The sequence below is a fragment of the Eimeria mitis genome, genomic scaffold, assembly GCF_000499745.2.
Source record: "Eimeria mitis Houghton genomic scaffold, Emh_scaff327, whole genome shotgun sequence".
In the NCBI taxonomy this organism is placed as follows: domain Eukaryota; phylum Apicomplexa; class Conoidasida; order Eucoccidiorida; family Eimeriidae; genus Eimeria; species Eimeria mitis.
In genome coordinates, this window is record NW_013571609.1 from 14,996 (window position 1) to 15,272 (window position 277).

The 277-nt window shown below is 61.7% G+C and overlaps 1 protein-coding gene across 1 annotated transcript in view; it reads left to right on the plus strand.

The window, feature by feature from the left end:
* EMH_0008050 (uncharacterized protein) overlaps positions 1–277 on the plus strand; it is a gene marked incomplete at both ends in the record, with an annotated part of 7,168 nt that overhangs the window by 1,890 nt on the left and 5,001 nt on the right. The window contains one exon of the mRNA XM_013498220.1: positions 1–164. Within this exon, the coding sequence (XP_013353674.1) occupies positions 1–164 (164 nt within the window). The remainder of the gene's footprint in view (positions 165–277) is intronic.

The following is a 277-nucleotide window of genomic DNA, read 5'->3' on the forward strand; positions in this document are numbered from 1 at the left end:
GCCGCTTGTCTCACCCAGACAGAAGCCGCAGCTGCTGCTGCAGCAGCTGCAGCAGCAGCAGCAGCAGCAACAACAACAGCGCAGCCAACCGCAGCAACAGCAGCAGCACGAACAGCAGCAGCAGCAGCAGCAAAAAAGACAGACAGCCCCTGAGCCCTACCATGGTGCTTCCTTTCCCTTTCCGCTCCATGAAGAACGGCCGCAGCAGCAGCAGCAGCAGCAGCAGCAGCAGCCGCAGCAGCAGCAGCAGCAGCAGCAGCAGCAGGGGAAACATGAG